The sequence below is a fragment of the Prinia subflava genome, chromosome 1 (genome assembly GCF_021018805.1).
Source record: "Prinia subflava isolate CZ2003 ecotype Zambia chromosome 1, Cam_Psub_1.2, whole genome shotgun sequence".
In the NCBI taxonomy this organism is placed as follows: Eukaryota; Metazoa; Chordata; class Aves; order Passeriformes; family Cisticolidae; genus Prinia; species Prinia subflava.
Genome location: NC_086247.1, coordinates 66,837,348 through 66,862,951, shown reverse-complemented (window position 1 = coordinate 66,862,951; position 25,604 = coordinate 66,837,348). Strand labels below are relative to the sequence as shown.

Below are 25,604 nucleotides of genomic sequence, written 5' to 3'. Positions count from 1 at the left end.
CTAATGAAGTTAATAGTGCCTTTGCTTCCTCACTCATGGAAATTTAAAATATGCTTTAGACTGCATTAACACGGCTTGCATTTCTGCACTTCTTGTTGCATAGTTTTTTAGGGTTATTTCGTATACATTAGTGCTTCAAATTCTGTATCTTAAGTGTTTTAAGTCTGCAACACACATCTCAGGCAACATGGTTATTCCCTAATCATTCAAAGAAACATGGAACATTCTGTGACACCTAAATGCTGACAACAATGCTACATTCTCGAGGAAAAAAATTCCCCAAATCTTTAAAAAGAGTGTAATCTTAAAGGAGCATAATTTAAAGAATACTCATGCAGAACACTTACCATCTCCAGCTGGCAGGCCTCGTTCCTTTTTCTCATCACATTTATTGCATTCACTGAAGTAAAGCAATAGAAACATATCCAGAAGGACCCAAACCAAAGAGGTGGCAAGGACCACCTTGCAATATGCAAATTTTTTCATGGCACTTAAGTCAAATACAAAAATAAAAAAGTATAAATAAAAATATCAACAGGTTTTTTCTTTAATCCAGTTTGAGGGACCACGTTCTATATCTGGAAAAAAAAAAAAAAGAAAAAGAAGTCACAAAATTTACCAGAGGACAGATGCAAAAAGCAAAAATTTTAACTCCATTTTAAAGGTAACAATTTAGTTACCTTATGATGTATGCAAAATGAATGCCCTATGCAATTCAGTGAGATAAAGGAATGGGGTCAATTACAGCAGCATTATTCCAGTCCTTTGTTATGTTAATGTTCATCACCTGAAATGTTAACATGGGTGACCAAAACAGAGTCCTCTGCTGAGCCACTGGGAAAGAAGGCAGGCACATCTAATGACATTAGAAGAAACTTGCTGGATCCTGCACAACCCAAATGAATGAAAACCAGGAACAATTTGGGAAGTAGGGTTTCAATCTTTACTGTGTGAATGCCATGGGTAATATTTCTCATGCTTCTCCCATGTAGCTGACATGGGAGACATTCTGAGTCCACCACTAGGAATGCTGGCCTACAAATGCCAGGATTTTACACAGGGTCTAATGGCATATTACACATTCATCAAAAAGACAAATGCTTTGCATTCAGCAAAGCAAAAGTAAACATCCCTTTTGGTAAAATTAAACAGTAGGCAAGGTTAACATAGTACCCATAAGCCACTATGATCACTTACTAGGTATTCAAAGCTGAAGTTAGTAATTCTGACACTTGAACTGCATTTATTAGCTTAATGTTTGATTACAGAGCAAACCCTTATACATTTTTCAATGTGTATACATTACAATTTTAGAATGCCAGCCTTTGAAATTCTCTTTTGCCCTACTCAAATTACAGATTTCATTACAAAGACTGTGTAATTCCACCAGTGGTAGGGCAGAATCAAGAACAGCTTTGAGCTTCCTCACACTAAAATACGGAGGGGTTTAATTTTTTTTTTTTTTTTTAACCACTAATGACATATTTCAACTCAAAGTACTCCTGAAATGTTTACCAGTGAGAACAGCATACTAGTTAAAACCAGAATTGTAGACACTCTTCACATATGAAGGGAAAATGAAGGGAATAAACCAAGGAGACTTCAAAGGCACGCTAGGATTTTACAAATTACATAGACTATATTTTTCTTACATGCTTTCAGTGAAAACTGAAGAATTTCTTGAAAGGAGAACCTTAATCACAAGCCTTTGTGCAGGTTTGGACTGGGGTAGAGTTAATTTCCTTCACTGCAGCCAGCAGAGGACACGTTTTGGATTTGTGCTGGAAATTCAGGGATGTTTTTCGTTGCCACTGACACAGAGCTGAGGCCTTTCCTGCTTCTCACCTCATCCCACCAGTGAGGACACTGGAAGGAGACACAGCAGGGACAGCTGACCTCAACTGACTCAAAAGCTATTCCATACCACATGGAATCATAAAGCTCAGCATATAAAGCTGGGGCAAGGAAAAAGCAGGAGGGGATGTTTGGAGTGATGGCTTTTGTCTTCCCATGGAGCCCTGCTTTCCTGGGGCAGTCTGAACAACTGCTGGTCCAAGGGAAATGGTGAATGAACTCCTTGTTTTGTTTTACTTGTCTGTGCAGTTTTTGGTTTAACTCGCCTCATTTTTCATTGTTATTCCTCCCATTCTCTCCTCCATCCCATCGGGGAGGTGGGAATGAGTGAGTGGCTGCTGCACAGGGCTTGGGTGCCAGCTAAGGTTAAAGCACATCAGCTTTGACTATGCAAAAACCTCATTAAGATGTTTGTTAACTGCATTGTTAAGACTATGCTTCCTTTAGTATTTCATTGCTATAATTTGACCCCTGACTCCCCCCACCCTTCTTAAGGGAAAATACTATGACATCCCTTTTCTAAATGCAGTCTATTTCTTCTTACTGGCAGCAGACACACACACATTCCTATCTCCCTGCAGCCCTTCACACTGAAATCACACAGGTTTGGATGGCACAGCAACACAGGAGCCTGTGGCCATGCCCTTGTACAAGGCCAGAAGGGTGTGCCCTGCTTCATGCATAGGTGCACATCAAACGACAAGAAGGAATTTTGTTTGGGATCCCAGCTTGCATCTATATAGTTTTGGTCTACAGGGATGACTGTATGAAATTAAGAACTGTAAAAGCATCTGTAACTAACAACTTGATGATAAAGTAGCAGATGACATTACCACAATGAAACATTAATGATGTACGTTATCAAAAAATTCCCAGGGGTTGTTTCGTTGCGGGTTTTTGGTTGATTTTTGCTGGTCTTTTTCTTTTAAATAGACAGGAGGATGGACCTGAACTCTGGATCTTGGGAGTTGTACTATGAAGTTCTGTAAAGCCATCAGCAGCAGTGAAAGAAAAATAAATCTATTACTGGACTTCTATGTAGAAAACAGAACCCAAACCATCGCTATTCCATTACACAGTATCTGCTTTCTCATCTTGAGTGCTGTGTGAAAATCAAGTCTTGTCATGTCAAAAAGGATATAGAAGGATTAGAAGGAACAAGTGAGAAGTGCAAAAGGATGAATACAACAAAGAACAGCTTCATTATAAGATGAAAGTAGCATTTTTCTTGGCTGGAAAAGATGTAACCTAAATCAAGTGGCAGATCTAGAAAATCAAAAGCTGTATTTAGATGGTAAATAGAGACTGACTGTTGCCTTTTACTTTTTCTTCTTGTATTGGCCGAAATCAAGTGAATTTAGCAGCAAGAGGTTAAAACCTAGAAAAGGAATGTATTCCTACAGTGTGTAGTCATCCAGGGGACCTGCCTGCCACCATTCCCTGCCAGTGCTGCAGGTTTATCAGCCTGCAGCTGCTATTAAATTCCAAGTCCTCACCCCTACTTCGGGCAGTCCCTGACTGTGAACTTCAAGTCACCGCATTCCAGGAGAGTACAGCGAGGAAGCATCATCCCAGTTTCCCCTATTCTCTGCCCTAGATATGGATATCAGCCACTGGCAGAAACAAATACTGTGTACAGACAAAATTTGTCTAACAAAGTGCACGACTGCCCTTAAACTCTTCAAACAATAGATTTCTTCTGGTCCAAACTGGTACACTATAGCAATGATTTGGCAAAGATACAAGTCACACCACCATCCTGCCTGTACTTAAAGAACAGAAATGCTAATAAAATACAAAGTGTTTTGAAAGAAAACTCTACCAATGCTTTTGATTTCACACTTCTAGAAGTTCAGACTTATGAGACATTAGGCTGTAAACCAGTGTAAAACACACAGGAGCGCAGTGCTTTGGGTTCCTCAAATTAGCAAGACACCAGAACCACCATCTAGACTTGCCGTCCATAAAAATACCAACGATATCAAGTGCTTTAGAATGCACAGCCTGGTGGTATTTCTGCCTCTAAGACAAGAACATTCTTCTGTCAGTTCAATGAAATGTCAAAAAGACACTTTGCAAACCCTTTGAATCCTTTGAGGGTTCTGGGAAGTGATGAAAAGACAGTGATGCTAAAGTTCAACACACTGTTTTCCATCGGTAAGGCCCTTCCCTGTACCTTTAGATGAAGGCTCTCATTCCCTTGGGCAGTCAACCTTCCCATGAATCACACTGCATTTTCACCACTGCTTTTATAACAGCACTCCCCCTGTCTGCCTTCCCAGCACAACAGAGGGGGAGCAGAGAGGCCCATAAACTCTGATGAAGCAACTGCTCTTAGTATATCAGAGCCTTGACCCAGAGCTCTGGGAAGAGGGCTCTGCCACCCAGAGGTGGTGGTGGTGGCCTCAGCCATGGCAGGAACGCTCTACCTGAGTGCTGCTCCTCCAGTGGAAGGGGCTATGGAGCACAGTGAGCAAGGATGAACAGCAGGTGGATGCATCTCCACAGAGACCTTGAAGTGCCACGAGTCTGAGCCCCATGATGCAAAAACAGCAGAGACAGCTAAGCATTGCACTCAAAGGATAAGTGGACGGAGATTCCCAAGATGGGGGCTGAGAAAGACCAATCCAGGAAATTAGCGACTTGTGGCAACAGAAGGGAAGCCTGCAGATGTGCCCTTCCAGAACAGTCATACTGCCTAGGATGCTGCTGGGATGGATACACCTGAGTTACATTTCCTGGGCACATGAGGAGTTCTCAGATAATCCAGGAGTACAAGTTGGAACAAATCAAAAGCTGCAATAAGAACAGCACCTTAAGGATAGGAAAAAAGAAAAAAAAAAAAAAAGAAAAGAGAAAAAAAAAGCTAATAATGCAGGTCCAGTGCTCAGCACGGTGAAGGCTGAGATACTGAGTGCCTTTCTCACCTCCTTTGTTACTGGAGCTTAGTGGCAGAGTCTGCAAGAGTGAAACTTCTCATGAAGGACACACAGACTAGGCCAGGGATCTCTTAAACCACTTGTATATGTGCAACTCTGTGGCACCAGAGAGGCGACATCTGAGGCTGCTGAAGGAGCAGGCTGGTCTTACTGCAGGGACATTCTCTATCATCTGTGAAATGTCTGAAATGGTGATCCAGAGTTTCCCAATCCTCAAGATTAGGAAAAAAGTTATCATCAAGTAGGAAAGGAGAATCTGGAGAACCAGCTGCTAAGTCAGTCTGATTTCAGTCCTTTCAAAGATTATGTAAGAAATCTCACATACAAACACACAAAAGCAAACCCAAACCAATAAACAAACAACAAAACAAAGCAAACTCATCCCTAACCAGATCAGCACAACACAAAAACCAAAAGGGGAACAGGCGGTACAGACACACCAAAGCCATAGCATACTTGAACAATTTGGCATCTCACTTCAAGGAGAGCATTGGTTTGGTGAACAGGGGAAGAGCAGTGAATGGTGTCTGTGTTAACTTCAGCAGCGACTCTGACAGTGTTCCAGAGCACTTTTTCAGAACTTAATGAGATTTAATCTAAATAAGCGGGCAATCGGGGGGTGGACTGCTAGCTGGACCACCAGGCTTTATGGGTTCTGACCAGCCATAAAAAGTCCAGCTGGCAGACAACCACCAGTGGCAGCTGCCTCAGGCCAAAACTGGAGCTGACACTTGTCAGTGTCTTTACTGAGAAGCTGGGGGACAGGACTGAAAGCATGCCCAGCAAGGTTGCTGGTGACACCCAGCTGGGCTGGAGCATGCAGACAATACCCTGAAACAACATGCAGGAATGCATCTGGGTGGCCAGTTCCAGGGACATCCAAAGGCTAGAAGAACAGGCAGGTTAAAAACCCAAAAATTCAGTAACTAAGAAGTACAAACTCCTAAAGGCCAAATTGGATGAGGCCCTGAGCAACTAGATCTAGCTGGTGGCATCCCTGCCTATGGCGGGGGCTTGGAACTAGAATATGACCTTTGAAGTTCCTTCCAACTTAAACCATTTTGTGATTCTACAACTATTACCTACATAGGCTGGCTACTTCCATGCCTGGAACCTGCTCTGCAGGAAGAAATCTTTGGAGCCCGAGAGCAAATTCAAAATGAATCAGTAGTGTGTTCTTATAGCAAAGAAAGTCAACTGCATCTATAAAGCAGCCTAGCAACCACAGAAACAATCCCCAAATGCATAGGCTTAATAATTGCATTTACCTACAGAGTAATGTAATAGAATTGAAAATTTTTGCAAAACCGAATGTTTTTCATCCCTTCAAAACACTGGATTATAGATTACAAAACCCTTATACTATGGAAGAAAAAGGAGTGTTAAAAACACCTTGGAAATGGTAGGGACAAAGGCTGTACTTTATCAAGAATAAAGTGAAAAGAGGAAAAATGGGTACATTCAAGTCTTGTTACTTCTGAAGGTCAAGTGAATTTTTCTTCCCTGTGACAAAGTCCATAATACATTGGAAACTATAGGAAAAGGTCATCTTTAAAATTACTGCTCATATAAAGAGCATTGTTTCACTTAACAACCTCTTTCACAAACACAGTTGGCATGGGAAAGAAAACTTACTCTTTTCCAGTATAGCATACAAATACTCAGTCATTTTTATCTTTGGATCCACTTTATCTCTGTTTATACTAGTGATCAGTCTTCAATATGACTTTGTAGCAGACTTGACAAAGGACTTCATTGCTGTTATTCAGCTAAATCAGGATTCTACACTAGATGCAGCACGTAACCAGACAAAGCTGATGCAAAGTTTGTTTTCCAGAATTTCAGATATGAATAAACAGAAGCTGGCACAGAATAAGGGCTCATCAAAATCCTGACACAACATTTGCTATGTTTAAGCTATTAATATCAGTTTAAACCAAATGGAAAATTATCAACTGAACAGCATCTAAGGAAACATTGACGGCCTATACAAAACTGAATTTTCAGCTTCTCAGTCTACTTAGTAATGAGGGAGAAAAACTGGCATACTGTAAGGTAACATATTAGGCATGTGTATGGATTTTTGAGCAAACTTCTAAAAAATGGAGCCAACGCAAATTGTTGTGAGCATTGTCTACAACTGTGTATTCTCTGAACTATTAATGAGGCCAATCCCATTGGATACATCCACATTTGAAAACAGAAGTGATGCCAACTCTACAAACAGGTTCAGAACTACTCTTACTACTGACCTCATGTGTTTTGTTTTATCATTTTTTTCTTTTTTGCTTGCCTATGCTCTAAATTGGTTCTAGTGCTTGTTTGCAGAGATCTTATTACCATCAGAACATCAGTAAACAGGTCAGTTTGAGGACAAACAAAGCACTACCTTTCAATGCTATGAAAGCAAGTGATGAAAAGCCATTTAAGTTAGGTCAGCCCATCGCCTGTCAAAAACAGGTTATTCCTCATCTTTTTCACAGTAACACAAACACATGCAGTAAATTTCAACAGGAAAAATAATACTAAAGAGTTTGAGGATGCTAGTACTCCTCATCTCAGAAGTCAATATAATAAAAGAATATTTCATGGGTCTATGTTCATTTGATGGATTTTTAAAGGTTTTAGTATTCATCTGTTCAGTACAACTCAGCAAGTAAGTTCTGAGGAGGTGATGAGAGAAAGCAGATCACACTAGTCTGAACAGTATGAAAACAATTCATTAAAAGCAAACCTGCACTTCAGAAAAATCTGAGAAATGTAGGTCAGTAAAATAAATTTCTATTCTTCTTGCTCTGTGTAGGAAGACTACACTTAATTAATCAGAAATGATTTTTTAATTCATAAGTCAATTTTTTAATTGACCATTTGAACAAAAAATCAATTATGTTTCTAAAAATGGTGGGCCTTGGAATGAAGGCAGAATAACAAACATAGAAGTAGCTGACTACAGGTGAAAAACAAGGATGAACTTCATACACAAAGGCAGAAGCTATTGGTTCATACCTCCTTTCCTACAAATTAATAGAATGCATTATTACACTTACAAAAGTAGAAGCTCTTGTGAGGTTAAAATCTCTCATCACATAGAAAAGCAATACCAAAAATGGAAAGACAGTTATGCACTCCAGCTACAATTTTGTCAAACTGTTTACAACTGTGTACTTGAACTCCTGATTATCCCTATTTAGAATCAGAGAATATCTTGGGTTGGAAGAGAGCTTCTTACCCAAGCAGTTTTTACTTCACTTTTAAACTTTTATGATTTAGTCCTAAATACTTCTATGTAGTAAGGAAATAACAATTCTGAATTGAAAAACTGGCTTTTAAAAAGTTTGGCTTTTAAAACAAGTTCTTCAGTGAATGCAAGAAAGTTAATTGAAAATACAATGCTATTTTGGTACCTGTAGTTTTCAGAAACAACTATAGTCACTGAACTTCTGAAAACAGTTCATAATTTTGCAAATTGGTGCTTAATGGTTTCTCAAATGAGTCTGTAAACGTGCCAAATTCCCTCAATACAGCATTTTTGAGAGTGGAACAAAAGATTATTTACACAAATGCTCAAATGAAAACCTTTGAAATCACTTAAATTACACGTTTTCCCAGTCATAGACCTCTTTAGATAGACTTTAAGAAAGCTCTGTCTTGCTTGCAGGGAGAAACTGCATTGGGCAAGGTTTCAAAGAACCAGATGAACAATATTTTAATCAAATAATAAAAGTTCAAACCAATTCAATGTACAGATTTTGGATTTACATTCTTTTTCCACAGCAATTTTTGCTATGCAAGAAAAAGAATAAATTGATCCAGGAGGGAGATGAAATGTTCCCTATCAGAATACCACTGCAAATATTGCAAAAGCTCAAGAGAATAGCTAAAATTTGGAAATTAAGAACATAATAAAAGTACAAAGACTACTGCTGTCATATAACCAGCTGAGATTCACTAGATTTCCTGTTCTATGACTTTGAAGTAGATTTCAAATGTCTGAGGCAATAACTTCATTTCTCTCTTGTTCTACAGGTTGCATAAAAATTATCCAAAACCAGACATCTCATTCAGGGATTCTTCATACATTCCCATTCTCTCAACTGCTCTAAAATTTAAAATAAACTTACTTCTATTCTGTCCAGTGAGAAATAAGATTACATTACTTAATAATGCCAATGTGATAACAAAAAAGCAACTATATATCTTTTTATATAATATGCCTCAGATATTTGGAGTCCATCATTAGCCCAGGTTAACTGCAACACATAAGAAAATGAATACACAGATATAGAACACCCTGAAGCAAAGAGAAGTAGAATTTTGCATGGGCACGAAGTTATTGGCTGTTACAGCCCTGGCAGGTAAGCTCAAAACACTGCTATTCAAATCTTTTCCCTCTTAGACTGAACAGCAGAATTGCTTCTCATGACAGGTGCAGAATAGGCAATCCTTTTTGGAAAACAGATTTATAAGCCCAAAGACAGTTATTTCTTTTCCTGAAACAACTGCAGTCTTAAATTGGGTTTCTGACACTTCAGATGCTGACAGAGAGCAAACATTCCTCTTCCAAGCCATAGCTACTCCACATGCACACTCTGGGAGGGCTACTGAGGGTGCTTGACTAAGAGAAACAGCCAGCTTGAGAATAAAGGCAGTATTTTCATCACTGAGTATCAGGGGCAGCATGAAGACAATGAGCAATTCACGAGTGGAAAGCTTTTGTTTTTCACAGCAGCAAGAGATGATTTAAACACAAAGCTTACAAACCCTTGATGTGCAATAATTAATGGCTGAAGATGCATCAGTGAGACCCACTTGAGCCTTCTGCTGCCCTTCACAGCAGCCTAGAAGGCTGAAGTGGACTAGAACCACTGGAATGGTTTTTCTTTTTGGAAGACTCACAGATGGTGACCCAGCATTTAGCTTTTCCAGCACAGCACCACTCCTGCCGATCAGCATCCCCGAGCTATAAACTGACTGCAGCCTTTAATAACTCCCTGAAGAGCTGTGTTAGCTGGTCTTTCAACCCCAACACTGCAGGACTTCTAAAGAAAAATTGAGGTCACATCAGCACAGGTGTTCTAGGTGAGGACCTCCATTTCCTCAAGAAAAACAATTTGTCATGTGAGGTACACACTGTGCAAGTTTACCATTACTCAGAAGAAACAGCTTAAAACTAAGTAATTTCAGGCTCCCTTGTGGATCTAAATGGCCTTTTAAGAAATTAAAAGCTGAACTACCCAAAATGTATATTGCAGTGGAGCAGTGTCACAGTAGCAGAGCATTAGGCTATTGGTACACTATTAGCTGGCTGCAAGGAAAAGCTGTAAACACCTCCACATGTTTTAGGTACTCAGCCTTGTGACAGGATGTATTACAGTGTGAAGGCTTCCAGCCAAAAGCAGCATCACCTGGCCTTACAAGGCACAGGTTGCCTAAGAAACAAAGCCTGCAAGCAGTCAAGAATTTCTAATAATCAAGAATTCATACATCTCCAGAAGTTATTTTAAATAACTTGGCAGGTGCAAGATGAGCTGTAAGCAAAATAGGCTACCTGATAGGACTCCTTTTAAAGTTAAAATTCTTTCTGCAAAAAAATAAATTTGGCATTGTGAGCAAGCTTCTCTAAGAAATCATATGCACTAGATTTGACTATGTGGAAGTAAAACCACAATGAGCTGTCTCATATTCTCAATGCTCATATTTTCCATCTTCCTTTACAACGTTTCTGCACGGCTCAGAAAATCAAATTGACTTCCAAAATGTTTTAAAAGTTCTACATTAAAATGCCTAACAGCAAACTCAGAATTTACCAGCTGAGATTGAACTAAAATGGACACTATCCTTATCAATAGTTCGCTCTTCAAACAAATGTGTCAAATAATAGAATTTTCTGCCGATTATACTCTCTTCAGTCTGCACATGTCAACACTCAAAAGTCAGGTAGCATTTGCTTTTGCAGTATTTTGAGGAAATAAGCAAATTCTTCTTGAAAACAGTGACAAACAGAGACAAAAGGGTTTCAGATTTACTCTCTATTCTGCTATTATGTTAGAAGAAAACTAGAAACTAAAGTGTCAGTATGAAAGAATTACAAACTTCAAGGAGAAATCTTTCACTACTTGAAGGTCAGGTGAATTCACCATCACAAAACTAGCTACATATTTTTCTTAGACAAAAGCCTATGCAGGCTCTGAACAAACAAGTGAATAAATCTTACACAAGACATCCTTGACACCTTCCTTATATGTTGTAAGAAATTATTAAATCTTTCAAGCTAGGTCTCAAATGTTCAAAAATACCAAATCTCCATAAAGCTTCTGATTATTTTTTAGGTACATATCAAGGCCACAAGCGAGAGTAGAAAAAAAAAAATTTCATTAATTCTTCAAACACTTTTAAAAATGGCAGAAAATTACATAGGCAAATAGCCATCATTAAGGATGAATCACTAATGGGCAAGAATTTGATTTAAAGAAAAGCAGAGTCAGCTAATTAGAGAAAAAAATATTATAGAGGAGACTTTTGGAAACATTGGGTAAATTGCAGTCAATAGATTCAATCATCCTTATGTGACTAAGTGCAGAAACCTCTAATCCTGAAAACTTTCAACTGTAGATTAAAAATCCAGAAGGGAAAATTGAAGAAATACCAAATAACTTTGAAGAACACTTTTTCTCTGCCTTCAGTATATGTGGAAAATGTTCAAAATAGTGTTTTAGAAGTAAAGTTTTGAAAAAAGCACAGGTAAATAAAAATTCATCATACATGGTGGGGCTACAGGGTGTTTATCATAGAGAAGATGGCTGAATTCTGCCTAGAGCAATAGCAGAACTTGCTGAAAAATCAAATGCAGGCAGATATCAAGTTAAAAACTGCTGAAAGGATAACACAAGTGACTAATAGCAAAGACTTGAAGAATTAGGATATACAATTTGCAAACGTACAGGTGACAATCACTTAACACACAGTGGGTTCTACTACTGCAGGTAAAATGAAGGATGATATTGCAAGTAGAACGCAGAATGGCAAAGAATTCAAACAAGCTAGCAAGTTTTACTTCCCATTCCTTTAAAAGTGGCACTGCAGATAGTTTAAAATAAAAATCAAAAAGTACCACACCCCATCATGTCTAGGGAAACACCCAGATTCTAACCAAAATAAGTCAGCAGTTTTGCAGGGCTAAACACTTTTTGAAATACAGAGAAAACATCACATCTCCATCCACAAAAGTCTAGCAAAAACAAAACAACAAAAAACCACAACCCCCAAAACATATGCATGTTTCTCTTACTCTAGAAAGAAAAGACTGATCAGATACAGAGAAAAAAAAGAAAAGCTAGCATTGTCAAATTTTGGAACCCATAGAATTTTTACAATGTTTCTCGCAAAAACTTGTGCTCCTTTGCTTTATATCCATAGGCAAATAAAAAGCCTACCTAGAGAGCAAAAAGGCTGTATTTATAGAGAAAGGCCATACAGCTTTTAAGCACACATTCCCCAATCAGCCTGTTCTCACATCACAATGCTCCGTGCTCAGCAGGTAACTTCTGCTGCTAACAACTGTTCTGTACTTAATTAACACACACAGTATTGCACTAGAGAGAAGATTCTTCACATCCATCCTTCCCTTTCCCCCTTAGACTCACTTGTTTTAGATGCAGTTTTTCTTAATTCTGTCTTTCCAGATATCATTGACAACGCAAATTTGAGAAATTCCACACTTTAAAGTACTTCGCTTCAATTGTTAATCCATGCAAATGTACACATGGTATAAAAAGAACAACCATGAGATTTTCTTCAGTCATGAGACTCATAAATTTTTCCATGTAAAGTTTATTTCTAAAGTAGGCAATATCCATATTTTGGATTCTACACTGAAAAGGTGAACAAGAAGAAAAGAACCCTCAGATAAAAAGCAAAAGGCAGACTAATTAATGCCAGGTTCTGGAAATCCTTTAGAAGTTGAATACATTTTCAAGACTGGACAAGGCAAGAAGAAACTGATAGGGAGAAGTTGCCAGAATAATTTGCAAGCAGACTGACATAGCAATGGCTCTTCTTCAGGACTACAGTCCTGAATCTTTGTCCATGTGGCGTCTTGGTCTGCAGCACTGGCGCTGACATCGCCACAGGAACTGAGCTTAAACTCCCGAATACAGCCTTCAGGTGAGCTACAGCGGTTTCTAGGCTGGCCTGTGACGCCTGACATCACAAGAGAATTGTCAGAATCACAAGGTAGCAGCACTGCCCGTTTTCAACAAAGGCTTGCAAGGGCTGGTTTCACACTGAGACATTCTCATCTCAGAGTTCTACTCTCCCTTTCCTTTTCTGTGCCTTTTTCCCTTTGCTATTCCAGCAAGAAAACGATCCCTAACTCTGACAGGGAGCAGCTATGACCAGTTCACGTCCCTGCAGGCAGATGCCCCCTCCTACTCCAGTGCTCTTACATCTGCATCTCCCAGTTTGCTACCACACCAACAAAAATTGAGATAACAGGTAATGTAGAGGCAGGACGGAAAATGATCTGCTACTGCTGGACTCGAAACTGTAGAAGAGGAGGAGGAGAAAGTGGCAGAAGAACCCACCCAACTAGGAAATATAAAGCAGCCCATATGATTCAAAAAGCCTGGGGCACACAGTCTCCACCCAGCCATTAAATATGTTTGTGTAGCTGTAAAAGTAGACAAATACGGGCCAAATCAAAGAGATTTCAATTGATCATGCACACACTCCTTCCCAGCTTTCAACTTCACTGTAAAACAAGAAAATTTACAATGTTCACATTTGGTCAAAAGCAGTACTACGGAAAAGATGAATTGAGTTCTACAGAAACAAATTTTTTAACAGCTTCAAAAATCTGCACTTTAAAAAAAAAAAAGAAAGAAAAAGATCATGCTTGGAGTTCAGTTACGGAAGAAAATGCTAGTAAACCAAAAATCAATAAAACTTAAAAAATTAGTTTTCACTTAGGCCATGGAAATTATTTAAACAAAGTAATTTTCAAAAGAAAATGTTTATTATTCTGTAATAAATGCTTTTTAAATGTTGCTGGATTGTATTTCTTAAATGTTTCTTTTTGTTTCTTAAATATTTCTTAGACGGAAAAATCGCAGATTTGCTCAGACACTGAATTTCAAAACTATACTCTTAAAACTAATGATTCCAAAATATGTTTTTCATCTGGCCTAACTTGTAAATTTTCATCCTAGTTTGACAAATTTAAATAAAATAGCCATATCAAGATACAGAAAATGCATCAGTAAGGTAAAAGAAAAAAATTAGAATTTTTTATTTGTTGTGCTGTACAGCAGTCCAGAGAAATCTGAAGAGTGTGATATGCAATTTGAGACAGAAAGATTATTTGGTGGAAGAGTTCACTTGTTTCCTCAGTTACCAGTAAATGTGATGGTAACAATTTTCTGCATAGCTGCATAGGGAAAACAATCAGCAGAACATTCAGTATGGTTGGTATGCATCAGACTTCAGTGAATTACTTAAATTTCTTCAAATACTTTGCTACTTACTACTTCGCTGGGTTGTTTTTTTTTTTTCCCCAGAAACTGTGAGGCGTTTCATGAAAAAACAGCTAGCGTATTTAATTTGACATCAAATGATTCTTGAAGATGTAAAGCTTGTAGCAACTTGAGCTTTTTTACAATTCAAAATTAATTCCTGACTAGAAGCCAAGAGACAAACAGGTCACCATAAAAAGGTCAATCTGCCAGAAAATATTAAAGAAAGGAATACGATGGAACTGTTTTGGAAATTCAACTATTTATTAATTGAAAATCAGGGAATTTGAGAAATAAAATCACTGTTAAAATTTAAATTAAATCAGAGATCAGATGTTTTTATAACATCTTCTAAAATTCTGTGTTCCAAGATATTTAAAATTACTCTTCAATACCTTTTCTGAAAGATTTACATCTCCTCGGAAAGCTCTAGAATCTTTAAAAGAAGAGAAAGTAGACATTCCTTAGAAGCCAGACCATGGTTAAAGATTTATCAGCACGCTATTACTGTGTAAGTAGCTGCTTCCCAACATGCCAGCCTTCTGCTCTGCCAGCAAAAATCTACACAGCAATGAAGAAACTTAATCCAAGAACTGACACAACTGAAAAATAACCAGGAACAATTGTGTTTATTCAGCCACATCAGTCTCTCAGTGCAGACTCAGACCTATCAGGTATTCTCCCCAAAAGAAGTTCGTTCTACTCAAATCTGTGATCCCACTAAACCCAACATTAGTCAGCAACCACCAAAGATGTGATTGAGCTACCATGAAAAAACATCAGTGAAGATGCCATTTGAGTGGCCAAAAGAAGTAAACCCAGAAGTAAAAAAAATGCCCTACTTTTTTTTACCCTAGATTTTTTTTTCTCTTAGCAGCCTCTACTACTAAATAGTATTAGGTAGTAATTTTGGATATACTTTTTCCTCTCCTCTAAACTGATACTTGTTCCAATTACACCTTTGAAGAACTGTATTTAAGACTACACGTTAGATCTTTTGAAGGTGACTGGAAAAGGATCCCCTCAAACACGAAACACACTTTTCCCATTTTAGCATGCAGAACCTGAACTTCAGAATTGGACCCAAAGAGTCCTTTAGAACTCAGTCTGTGAAAACTAATCTATGAAAACTGCTAATAGGTCTCAGGAAAGAAAAAAATCAGGGTGAAAAATTCGTGCAAAACATCAATACCAATGATTCCAGGTGCAGGACACCATATAACACACTAAATACAACTGCACTGGTTAAACTTTTCTGCCAGAGGAAACGGACCTGTCATACCACATCTTTGCCTGTCCATCCTATTAAAAAACTTTGGTTTTCCATCTTGCTTCAATCAAGCTTAAAAAAAGCGTAGGAGATGCACACAGAGAGGGCTTCCCAAATACTCAGTTGTTAAACACCTCACTGCACAGCCAATGACTACACAGTGGTAGTTTAATAAATCATCTTTTGTCTGACAAGGATGCTTTAAGGGTACTGTGTTTGTTGTAGAAACAGAGAAAATAAAACTCAGGCTTTCTTAGGTCATCTGGATGCAAAGTTAATCTGAATTCCAGCTTCATTGGACTAAATAGCTTTTCAAGATATAAGATAAAGAGGATAGAGGATAAAGGTCAATTTAGGAAAACTAATAATGAGGTCCTTCATCCGCTTGGATACTATGCTTCCCAATACTCAGAGAAAACCACAGTAACAGTTTAATTAGGTCTGCACTAATATCTAAATGGATTCTTATGGAAACTCCTTTAATAGCTGCAGACAACTGAACTGGTCCAACAGGGTGCTGAAGGAATAGTAAAATATGGAATATGCATGTGGAGTATTGACCCTGGGTGCATTCCAGGTGCCCATCAAAGTCACTGTCCAATCCCTTCTCAGCTGGACAAGGGAAAAAAATTATAACAAAGGGTTTGTGGGTCAAGATAAGGGCAGGGAGAAATCTCTCACCATCACAGGCAAAACAGACCCAAGATGGGGAAACCAGTTCAGTTTATTACCAATCAAATCAGAGTAGGATGAGAAATAAAACCAGATCTTTAAAAATCTTTCCTCCCACCCCTCCAATCTTCCCAGGCTCATCTTCACTTTCAGTTTTCTCAACCTTCTCGACCCCCTAGAAGCACAGGGGAACAGGGAAAGAGGGTTACAGTCAGTTCATCACATCCTGGCTCTGCCTCTCCTTCCTCCACAGAGGGAGGATTACTCACACTTCTCCCCTGCTCCCACAGGAAGCGGCCCTTGACAAACTTCTCCAGTCTGAGTCCTTCCCATGAGCTGCAGCTCGTCATGAGCTGCTCCAGCACGGGTCCCTTCCATCGGGTGCAGTCCTTGGGAACGCACTGGTCTAGCCTGGGTTTCCTATGGGGTACCCCAGTGACTCTACCACTCTACGTGATGGGCTCAGCCTTGGCCAGGGGCAGGTCCCTCTGGGACACGGCTGGCACTGGCTGCATTGCACACAGGGGAAGTTTCTAGCAGCTTCTCAGAGAAGACACCTCCAACTAAGTCACTAGCAAAACCTTGCCACCCAAGCCCAGTGCATCCCAGTCACAAAGCACACATTCACTCATTAAGGGCTCCATTTGCTCTGAAACATCCCCAAAGCAGACAGACCTGACCAAAGCATCAAAAAAATTCCTGGAACAGATCTTGTACTCACCTCCTCTGCAGGTTTACAGCCATCTGGATGGGCCACAAGCACTGGAGGAGAAATCCTGACACATTGCTGTAGAGCACCTGCGGCAGGAACCATGGAGCAACGGAGCGGCCTAGGCCATTCCGACATGAACGGAGAAGGGAAAGAGGGACTCCAACAGCAAGGGCTCAAGGCTGTCCTAGAGGAAAAAGAGAAATTCAGATGAGTTCCTAGCTCGGTTCTGGCAGAGCTTGAGGTGGAAGGGGAGGAAAGTGTCTCACTTAAGATTTCAAAATCTAAAATCCCATGCAAGGGAGAAGGAGTCAAAGACTGTTTCTAAAAAGAGGCAGTGAACTGTGCTTGTGAGGAAAACAACATATGCAGGGAAGAGTGGAGAGGTGGAACAAGTCATCAACATTTTTTAGCCTTCCAGATGATATGATTTAAGTGGGAGGACTGCCTGTCCTCCCAAATAAGCTGTTATCTATTTTTGAGTTCTATATATGTCGTCCTCTATCCAATCATGAATACTTAGCACAACAAACTATGAATTGTTCTCAACGAGGCAAGAAAACAGCCTCCTCAAAAAACAGCACACATTCACATGAGCAGCTCCCCAGATGATCACTCTTTTGGACTAAATCTTCCTATACATATTCTAGTTTATAGATGTAGGGGTTTTTACATTCTTTCATCTCTCGCCCACAAGTTAAACATTAGCATTTATAATGACAGATTTTGTAAAAAAAAGGTGTTACTGTAATAACACAGACTTGACGCTTCAGAAGCAACATTTTTTCACTTACAGAAAAAAAAAGTGACACCTGAAAAATGATGCCTGTGTCTTTCCAAGTCTTACCCGTTAAAAGTTTAGCAATACTGAATGAGTTCCTTCAAATCTCTGCCTTTGCCCAGTTAATACAGCAATGTCTGAGGGAAATTCTAAGCAGCTGAAAAGTAAAGAATGTATCTTAACATTCAAGAGAGATTTGTTCCATTTTTAATGCAATTGAAATTTGTCTGCACTTAGGTAATATTTGCCATATTATATCATATATTATTCAAGCTTGTGTCTTGCACTTGCCATATTACATCTGAACCTACTAAGTTCCTCAAGCTTCTTGCTCTGCCTGTTTAAACTGTTACCTCTAGTACCTGTCCAGATAAAAACTTTGCACAAGGAAAAAAAAAGATGCTGATACTACGATGATATGGCAGTAAGGAGGAAGTATATGGTAAGGAAGGCTAAGACTGGCAGTGATGGAAAAGGTGTTTGTCAACCACCTAATTATTAATTATGAATTATTAATTATTACCCCAATACTGAAGCAGGTAAAATAAATATAATACCTAGCAGTTTCCCTTTTTTTGCATACCAGAGTAGAAGGGGAAAATGTCTTGATTTAAAGTCTGATTATTAATAGTACTGGCTAAAGATCTTCTTGAAATGATACCAATTTTTAACTAATCTGAAAAAAACAGGGAAGTTTCAAAGGGCCAGAAAAATATGATCCAAGACATATCCAGCAGGAAACCTAACATAAATCATACTTGTTTCTTTTCTGCATATGTTAATATAAGAGATCATGACATAATTCTGAAGAGACCCAACCTCCTTTATCAAAGCAAATTAGCTATTGCCTTCAAGAGGTTAAACAGATTTCCATTATATATCTGACTAGGCTCTACACACTGCACTGTAACCTGCAATACACAAAAAAAAATTATGAGTGTTGCTTATGTTAAATTAGCCTTTTGTGTAGCAGTTTTCTTCACTAAAACTCGGGTGCCCACAGAGGTGTGTGGAGAACACGATCCATTTTTACCAATGGGAAAACAGGTGTGTTATTGGCCAAGTGGCTGGCAAGTCTGGGAGCAAATTTCTTCTATCTGCTCTAAAGTTTAAGCTGAAATACCTCTCTCTACATCTGTCTGGTTAGATGAAGATCCTTACTGTAGTGGTTTTGCTAATTTATATATGTATTCAAAGGATCGTAAGATTCAGGCTCTTTGTTCAGTGCTGTCCAGACATGGATTATAAATAGTCCTTATAAAACACAAAACCAAAAGCTAAACAGTGAGAGGACACATAGAGAATGGCTCATGCTGCCATTAATAAGCAAGGCACAGCTACCAAGGGCAGATATTCACTTATTTGTAGTGAGCTTCCACACACTTAAAAGCTTATGATTTCCCTTGATCTTTTCTTTGGGTTACAAAACTGCCAATTCAATCACTCCTTCTGCACATAGCACCTTTTCTAAAGCATCAGTCATTACACTCCTGAGGCAAATTAAGTGTGCCTACATCTTTCTTGAAGTACAATGGCCAAAACAGATATAGTACTTGAATTTCACAATATAGAACAAAGCAAAAGGCTCAACTCCACATCCTCCAGATTATATCATCAATTAGTCATGGCAATACACACACACACCTCTTCTTCGTCAAACATACTGCAATGTCTGGTCTCATTATATAATCCATGGTGAGAAATGGAATGGCAGGAGGACCTTAACAGAGGTTCTCCATATTTTATTTTGACCTAAATATAAAGCATTCCACTCATTCTTCTAAATCAAATCCTGTTCTCCCAGGCCACCACTCCAATATTTAAGATTTTTGTGAATTGCCATCCCACCTTTGTGTAACTGAATTTATTCCCAAACACATCTTGTCCTTAGATTTATAACCATATGCTAATTAGCCAGTATGAACAAGAACAGTTAGCTAAAACAATTATACAAAATCCCATACAATGTACTTTCCTTGCTGAAGGAGAACTACTGAAAAAACCTCTGGCTACTGCTAATCTAATGAGTTTACACACATCCTAAAATAGCTTTTTTTATCTAGGCCGTATTTCCTTCATTTGCTCTGTAACAGTATCACATGTGGCTTTCTTCAGTCCACAAGCTTCCTGTTCTGGAGCATTTTACATTGCCTTGATTATGCATCTCTGATCTTCACAGAATGATAGAATGGTTTGGATTGGAAGGAATCTTGAAGACCATCCAGTTCCAACCCCCCAACACAGGCAGGGACACCTTCCACCAGAACAGGTTGCTGAAATCCCCATCCAACCTGGCCTTGAATACTTGCAGGGACTGGGCATCCATAGCATCTCTGCGTAACCTGTTCTCGTGCCTCACCACGCTCACAATGAAGTTCTTTTATATCTAATCTCTATCTACCCTCTTTCAGTTTAAAGCCATTACCCATTGTCCTGGAATCATCTGTCCTAGTAAGAAGTCCCTCCCCAGCTCTCTTTTAGCTCCCCTTAGACACTGGAATGTTTAAGGTGTCCCTGGAACCCTCTCTTCTCCAGGCAGGACAGCCCCAGCTCTCTCAGCCTGTCTGCACAGGAGACGTGCTCCAGCCCTCTGATCACCTCGGTGTCCCTGCCCTGGACTCCAGCAGGTGCACATGCCTTCAGTGCTGGGACCCCAGAGCTGGACTCTGCACTGCAGAGGGCTCTCGCCAGAGCAGGGCAGAGGGGCAGAGTCCCCCACCCCCTTGCCCTGCTGGCTGTGCTGCTTTGGATGCAGCCCAGGGCACGGCCACCCTTCTGGGCTGCGAGTGCCCATGGCTGGCTCATGTTGAGTTTCTCATCCATCAACAAGGCCACCCCCACACATCCACTCTTTGTATCCCAGGCCAATTCTCCAACCCCATCTCCTGCTTATATGCTGGGCACAATGTTCTGTGGTATGGAATATCCCTTTGGCAGGTTTGGGTCAGCTGAACTGGCCATGCTCCCTCCCAGCTTTTTGCATGCCCCCTCACTGTCAAGAACATAAGACACTAAAAATTCCTTGCCTTGGAGTCAGTACTACTTAGCAACAACTAAAACATCAGTGTGTTATCAACATAGTTCTCATACTGAATCCAAAACAAAACTCTGTACTGGCTACTAAGATGAAAATTAATTCCATCACAGCCAAAACCAGGACATCGCTTAAAAATGAAGAAAGGCTTATTTGAAACTTATTGAAACCTAAACAAATTTTATTCAGTCAATCTAATATGCTGACCAGATTCACAGCCACAATGTTTGTAGAGTGCAAAATTTAACTGTCTCATATTCAAGCAAGTGGCTATACTGAATAGTCTCAATATTTGCATTTCTATTATGCAGAGAACTTCCTTCTGATACATTTAATATTAAAACAGCAACAATCACACAGAGCTATCTATGCCCAATATAACGTCTATCCCTACACCCACTTACCACTGTCACCTCTTCCTAAATATGCGGATTGACTGAATGATTTTTTAGCCATGCATTACCCTTCTAGTCTGTACAGTCAATTTCTTTTGTATTCAGTGAAACACCTCCCCACACACACAAAATCATGCACCTGCCATAAAATATGGAGCCAACTCCGTTGCATCAACCTTTTTTTTCTACCAGCTCAATACAGGGGTATGACCCTGCACAAGGTCAGAAAAATCAGTGCAAGAGACTGGACAGAAAAGCTTTCAATTATTAGGGTGCCACTAAACTCTAGTGAAAACAGATTTGTAACACTGAGAAAACCACATCATCTTCCTGTTATTCCTGAAGTGACCAAAAATACATAAAAAATCTAGAGTGCACAACAAAACAATCACAGTTTTGTTCCATAAGTCTCCATGGCTTTATCTTACACAGAAAGTCAGCAAGGGGGGAAAAAAATCATTCGAGTAAATCTTTCTTAATGGAGACAATCCAAAGAGGGTTTTTTTTCCTGCATGCAGTTTGTCTGGAAAAAAAAAAGCTCATAGGCATCATTTATAATAGAATCAGCAAAACCATAAAGACAGGTATTATGTTTAACAGCTGTTAAGTACACACTGCTATCATATTACCTCCCCAAAACCTAGGAAAAAACTGTCAAGGTAACAGTTGCTTTGATCAGACTGACATCTAAAGTGTATGTCATTACTTTTCCTGGCCTTCACTAACAGGTTGTTCAGCAACCAAGCAATGATTCTGGCACACACAGCCATGCAAACAACGCAGCAGCATCTTCATCTCACAGACCTCCTGCTGCCCCTGGGAACAGGGACCCAAAGCAACATCAGCCAACACAAGCACTGTATGAAAGGGACCAAGAGTGACTGAAGCCACAGAGGTATTTTGAAGTAAATATGATTTTTAGAAACCAACTGTAAAATGCACCCCAACCCGTACCCCCAAATCAAGACTGCTGAAAAGGTTATCTTCATCTTCCTTCAGAGTACTACACTGCTGAAAAGCACCAGAAAAAAAATAAAAATACAAGACAGTCTACTGCTCTCACCAGTGAAGTGTATACTGTCATATTCAGCACCATTACATTACCATTACATTCTTACAGTCCTCTGGACTGTAAGAAATAGTTTTTTCATAATTAAATCTACCTATACAGAATTGTTCAACTCACCACCACCACCAAAAAAAAGCAAGCTATCTTTCATAACCTCATAACTGTTCTCCAGAAAGACAAAAACTCAAATTATTCACAAATCGGGAGAAGCACTGCAGGTTTGTAAATATGACAGAAATCTTTCTTAACTATCATGGGTCAAAAACATTAGTAAGGCAATCAGCAAAACCAGTTTATTTTGATAGCATTAACTTACATCAGCTTTAAGTAGGAGCACAGAGCATCAACCCAGGCAGGCTTGCCTCCAGTGGGACTATCAACAAAGAGCTGTGTGTTGACTGCTGCGAGCTGGCAGACACCCTCTGCACCTTCTCTTCAGCCACCAGGAAACACTACCCTCATTGTTTCACAAGTATGCAAAGCAACCAGCACTGGGGTGTATGGAGGATGTGAGCCACAGTGAAAAACGCATCAGACACCTCTCAGCTCCTTCAACTGACTAAACATTCACTATGAAGGAATCCAGAAGTCAAAAAAAATAATGTTTGTGTCAACTAAAGTGTTTTTTTGTGTTGTTTGTTTATGAAGAGTGGGTAGTGCAGTTTCTCAGTAATGTGTCCATTGTAATAGGCTATGAAAACAGAAAGACTGAGCTGTACTTTGCTCTAAAAACTCCACCTGCCTATCCAATTTCAACTCCAGTCTTGTCCTCTCGGCCCTTGCTGGGAAGAGCTCAGGTGGGGCCAGCAGCAGATGCACACCCCCAACACTACAGACAGCACATTTCCTGTATAAAGAGCACTGACTCTGGACCTCACCAGCAATTCTTCACCACAAGTCACATGCAGCTCAGGAGACAGAGTAAGTGATGGTTATCACTTACTCTGACAGATCAAGTCATCTTCCCCAAAAAACACGAGCATGGCAAGAGCCTTAGAACAGGCAGCAGCGACCAGGCAGAGTCATCAGCCCCTTCAGGGTGCAAACCAGCAGTAACCCCAGCTACCCATGTGTGTGCATGTGTATAGCCATGTACACAGTGTGAATTTCTTCACTTAGTTTTTACAAATGTGTCTCAGTTTCCATTTTCAGAATACTGCTCTTTGCTAGGAAAAGTGTACATAACATCAACACTGGCAAATGTATTAATGAGGGTCCTTTCAGCTGAGAAAGACGGGGCTTTAACATTTTCTACTCTTCCCTAACTCATGAGAAAAGACTAAATGTTTCCAGGTCTACGGAGTAAAAACATCCTATTTAATAATGAATGCAAAATAGCTAAATACATAACTACATTAAAATCAGTGACAGCTGCCCTCATAAATTTTACATTCTGTAAAATTGCATGCCCTATGATCAATGATTTTTTTCAACAGCAAGGAGAGGGCTTCAGAAGAGCTGTCTGCTTTATTCTAGGTTTAATGTTCAAATGAATAATCTGTAACCTCCCTTTCTCTGATCTGATGCAAAACACCCAGACAGTAGTAAAGCTTACAGGTGTGGAGGGCACGGGAGAACAGAGTTTAGGAAAAAAAATGTATATGAGTTATTCCCATACCCATTTTATTCATTTCCACTGATAATTACAGTGGAACTACAGAGTGAAATAACTACAAATATTTCCCATTACCTCAGACATGATCAGAAGGATGAAAAGGTAGACTTTCAAATATACAGTTTTGATGGTGCTTAAAAAACCACAACCTCTGCCTTCCATGGGCCAAGAAATCAGTTTGCAAGTGTTAACAACCATGGGATAATAAAGTTATAGAAACTCCATCTTATATGCAGAGAAAGAGAACTACAAAACTGTTCTACTTCTAATCAAAGGATTAGATTTTTTGAGTTCACACACACAGTATTATAGCAGGAATGACAGCACATTACTTAGAGTGAGAAAAGTAGGAGGGGGAGGTAAGATCCTAAGAATATCCTAAGATCCTAAGAATTGCCATTCACAAGAGGCAGTACTTGAAATAAATCAACCGGCAAATTTGCAAAAGCAAATGTCACATTTACACAATGCTTCTCAACATTTACAAGGGGCATCAGTGATATTAATATTTTCTCACAAAGATAATAAACAAAGTGCTAAGTGGTAGAAAATCCCCAAAGTAAAACCACTGCTCCACACACATAATTATGTTTTTTTGGACACTGAGAAATCATTTCTTGCAGCAACCTGGCATGAGACAGACCACTCTCTACTCAGCTCTACAGCTTCATTGCAAAAGAAATACAAATATTACAAAATTTGTGGCTGTATAAAGAGCTTAAAAAGGCTGTTTATATATTTACCAACTTAGGAACCAAATGAAACTATAAAAAACCCCTCACAAATCTAACAGGAAGTAGTTTCTTGCACTATGTAATTAGCACTTGTTAATCAAAGAGGAAAATGGGAAAATTGTATTCTTGTCCATGAGCTTTTACGAACTCTTACACTATCACACATTACAATATTAGCCCCCAGTAAGTAATGGAAATGTTAGAAACACCTGTCTGGGAGGTGAACAAGCATACCATAACTCCAAAGTCCAAAATAACACACTGCTAATTAGGACTTTAACTCCGGGAACAGTTAAGTTTATAGTACACAAAAGTAAACCTCTAGAAAAAAATAACCCTAGGGCACAGAAGTAATACAGACAACCTCCCTTAGGGGAAAAAAAAAAAAAGTCTGGCCTAGGGACTCAGTCCTTTGAAAATATTAATGTTCTATTTAAAAACAAAATTTTGTGGTGAGGCAAATAAATAGTGAAGAGGGAATGGTTTTCTGCCTTCTGCCAGATTTAAAGCTTTTCAGTAAGACTGTCTGTCAGTGTCAACAGGAGAAAACATACCCAAACCAACAAACTGCTTGGCTGAGCATATGTCTTCATGCACAAATACTAACCCTCCCACAGAAATTCTAGTTTCGGATACATGCATCTGCCTCCAGGCAAAGCTCTGCTGCTTGCAACAGTATCTGAAATTTGGCTGAGCTGACAAATGACTATCATTTCTCACTTGCAGGAGTAGCAAGATCACTTTAAACAACAGCAACAGAATATTCCATTCTTCTATGCAAAATAAAGCAGGCAAAATTCCTCTGGCTTCAGGTGAGATAATGGTCCCTAATTCAGGAAGTTTTGTTTACCACGGAGGAACACGGGAAACATTATGTGATCAAGTTTCCAAAACAATGGATTCAGTTAGTAATACAGATCCCAATTTTTTTCTTGTCCCTTTTTTTGTAAAGTCAGTAGCTACTTTCAGGTAGTCGAAACAGAACCCTGAGAGCCATTAACACTGTCAAAACAAGGATGAGGA

General features: G+C 39.3%; 1 protein-coding gene across 3 annotated transcripts in view; it reads right to left on the bottom strand.

The window, feature by feature from the left end:
- Positions 1-25,604, bottom strand: part of GALNT1 (polypeptide N-acetylgalactosaminyltransferase 1) — an 86,756-nt gene that overhangs the window by 44,415 nt on the left and 16,737 nt on the right. For 2 of the 3 annotated variants that reach the window (XM_063399016.1, XM_063399025.1), the window contains exons 2-3: positions 16,966-17,140; positions 348-578 (exon numbers count right to left, since the gene is read on the bottom strand). In XM_063399016.1, coding sequence (XP_063255086.1) covers positions 348-486 — 139 coding nt within the window. In that variant the 5' untranslated portion in view covers positions 487-578; positions 16,966-17,140. The remainder of the gene's footprint in view (positions 1-347; positions 579-16,965; positions 17,141-25,604) is intronic. The other variant, XM_063399034.1, reaches the window with a different exon arrangement.